This window comes from Trichoderma gamsii (assembly GCF_001481775.2).
Source record: "Trichoderma gamsii strain T6085 chromosome Unknown Scaffold_138.2, whole genome shotgun sequence".
Lineage (NCBI taxonomy): Eukaryota > Fungi > Ascomycota > Sordariomycetes > Hypocreales > Hypocreaceae > Trichoderma > Trichoderma gamsii.
In genome coordinates, this window is record NW_020171474.1 from 234 (window position 1) to 2,435 (window position 2,202).

The 2,202-nt window shown below is 54.3% G+C and overlaps 1 protein-coding gene across 1 annotated transcript; it reads right to left on the reverse strand.

Annotated features, from left to right (window-relative positions):
- Positions 1 to 225: 225 nt before the first annotated feature.
- On the reverse strand, positions 226 to 884 carry TGAM01_v211166 (hypothetical protein; the record flags this gene model as incomplete). Its single annotated transcript, XM_018802040.2, has 3 exons — positions 226 to 275; positions 354 to 442; positions 511 to 884. The coding sequence occupies 3 exons, from the start codon at positions 882 to 884 to the stop codon at positions 226 to 228; spliced, it is 513 nt and encodes a 170-aa protein (XP_018664865.2).
- Between the last annotated feature and the right edge of the window lie 1,318 nt (positions 885 to 2,202).

The following is a 2,202-nucleotide window of genomic DNA, read 5'->3' on the forward strand; positions in this document are numbered from 1 at the left end:
GAATTGTCTCAGAAGTCAATGTTAATAGGACGATCTTGAGATATTAAGGTAAAAGGGGTGTTTGGGCCAGGTTTGTGAAAAGGGCCTTGGGAGCGCACATCGCATAAAGCTAGCAAGTTCATCCACCATAACAAATTGTACACCAAAGCATTGGGCGTTTATCCGCCTCTTGGTTTGCTAAATGCCGACCAACCCGAAGTCGCTGCCGACCCATTTGTCTCGCTTTTACTCGCCCTGTTCGGGGAGCGAAGGGCGCTTCAGAACCTCAATGTTACCTGCAATATGGTTTCCCGTTGAGTTAGTATGCTGCCGAGCTTGCAAAACTAACGATCTTGAAGTAGAGGATAGCTTACGCTGGACAATGCTCAGCCCGTGTCTGGTGTGGCCGCTGGCATCGGTGTAAGGCTTGATGGACGCATCACCCTCGACGTACACCAGCGTGCTAATGAGTCGGACTTATGTCAGCAACTGCCCTCTCCTCCACATCCTCCACAGAGACTTCTAGCATACCCCTTCTGCAGATTCAGTAAAAAGTCCTTGCGCGGACCATCGATGACGAAATCAGTCACGAGGAACCAGCTTGTCTGCCGGTTGTCCTTGCTCCCGCTGTTGCTAGCTACGGCGTATCTGATGTATTCTTTTGGATTCTCTTCGGTGCCGGCGGTCTGGGGCTCGGGCGTATCAGCCAAGTGGCCGACAATGGTGATACGGGCAAAGGAGCGAGGCGCGGTGGTGCTCAATGCACGAGCAGCTCCAGCCGGGCGGCGGTGGCGGCGGTGGCGTGGCGGAACAGAAAGGACGACATGGATGGATATGCTACAATAACCGAAAATCATTGAAAAGACAGAACTTTGAGAGCTAGAAGAAGAAAGCAACAGTTTCATTGACAGTTTGGTTGTTTTCCCCGCTTGTCCTCCCAAGCTTTCTCCAAATTCTGAGTTTGGTCATGTCAACGGCCAGCGATAAGATTAAACCCCCACTCTCAAGCTCTCTGAGCAATGATTGGATGGGGGGGGGGGTAGCTTTTCCTTCTTTAACGGTGAGCTCTTTGTCCAAACTTCAAGTCAGAAGCGCCACCGCCGTGCAACATTGGAAGAACTCAGGAAACATCTCACATCGCCACCCCGGAGCTATATAAACGCTTAGATACGATCGGTGTTCACCTAACGTCTTCCAATATGTTCGCTTAGGCTGCTCAAGTTGCCAAGGTCCAAGATCATGGAAGAAATACGAACCTATCTAGCCAATCGTAGAAACGGCTACAAATGCACGTCCAGGATGCCGACGGAATGGCGGATAGGCAGGGGCCAAAAGCCTCCCAGTGGCATGCCACAATGCCCCTTTGGGGAGTCCCAAGATACATGCTGCTACTTCATATCCTTCAAGGAGGATATCAAGCCCGGGGGAGGATATCAAGCCCGGGTTCAGACTGTTCAACAACTCTTACCCGGCGGAAACTTGGGTCCAGAAGCCCAGGATCACCCAGTGCCACCGCTGCCTTGGGTTTCACAACCCCTGGAATTGCACCAGAACTGAAAGATGCCTCAAGTGCGGCAAGCCCTCGGACAAACACCAGGACACCAGCAAACTGCCCCTCCCCGCCACAATGCGCCAACTGCAACGGACCACACAGGGCGGACTCCCTCAAGTGCCCAGCCAGGCCAGCCATTAAAGACGGGAGAAGGTCCATGCCACCAAGGACCAGCTCAAGGCGATTAGGGAACTGGGACAGCAGGAACACATCAAAACCAACTCGCCGAAGCGCCCCCCAACCAAAAATGTCACTCGCACAAACGAGCCCTCGGTGACGGCCGCTCCCCCGAAGGGGGCCCTCGCGTCCGCCTACCACTATCCAGCTCTGCCCCCCAGCCGCCAACCAGCCCTCCTGTCCAAACCGTCACAAATCGACGTCGATACGGACGAGGAGGACCCTCCGATAGAGAAGCTCCCCCGCCAAATCGGAAGTCCACGTGGCCGGATCGGACACAGGGGAAGACGAAGACATGTACGAAGCCCCCAACGGGGGAAGACGAACCCCTTGAGACGGACCTATGAGTGATAGGCCCCGTCGCAGCCGCCGAAGAAACACTGGCCTCAAAATCTTCCAAGCTAATGTCGGGAAGATCGGCTCCTACCAGGACGTCGCTCTCTCACTTGCATGGGAAGGTGGCTACGACATTGTGCTTATCCAGGAACACTACG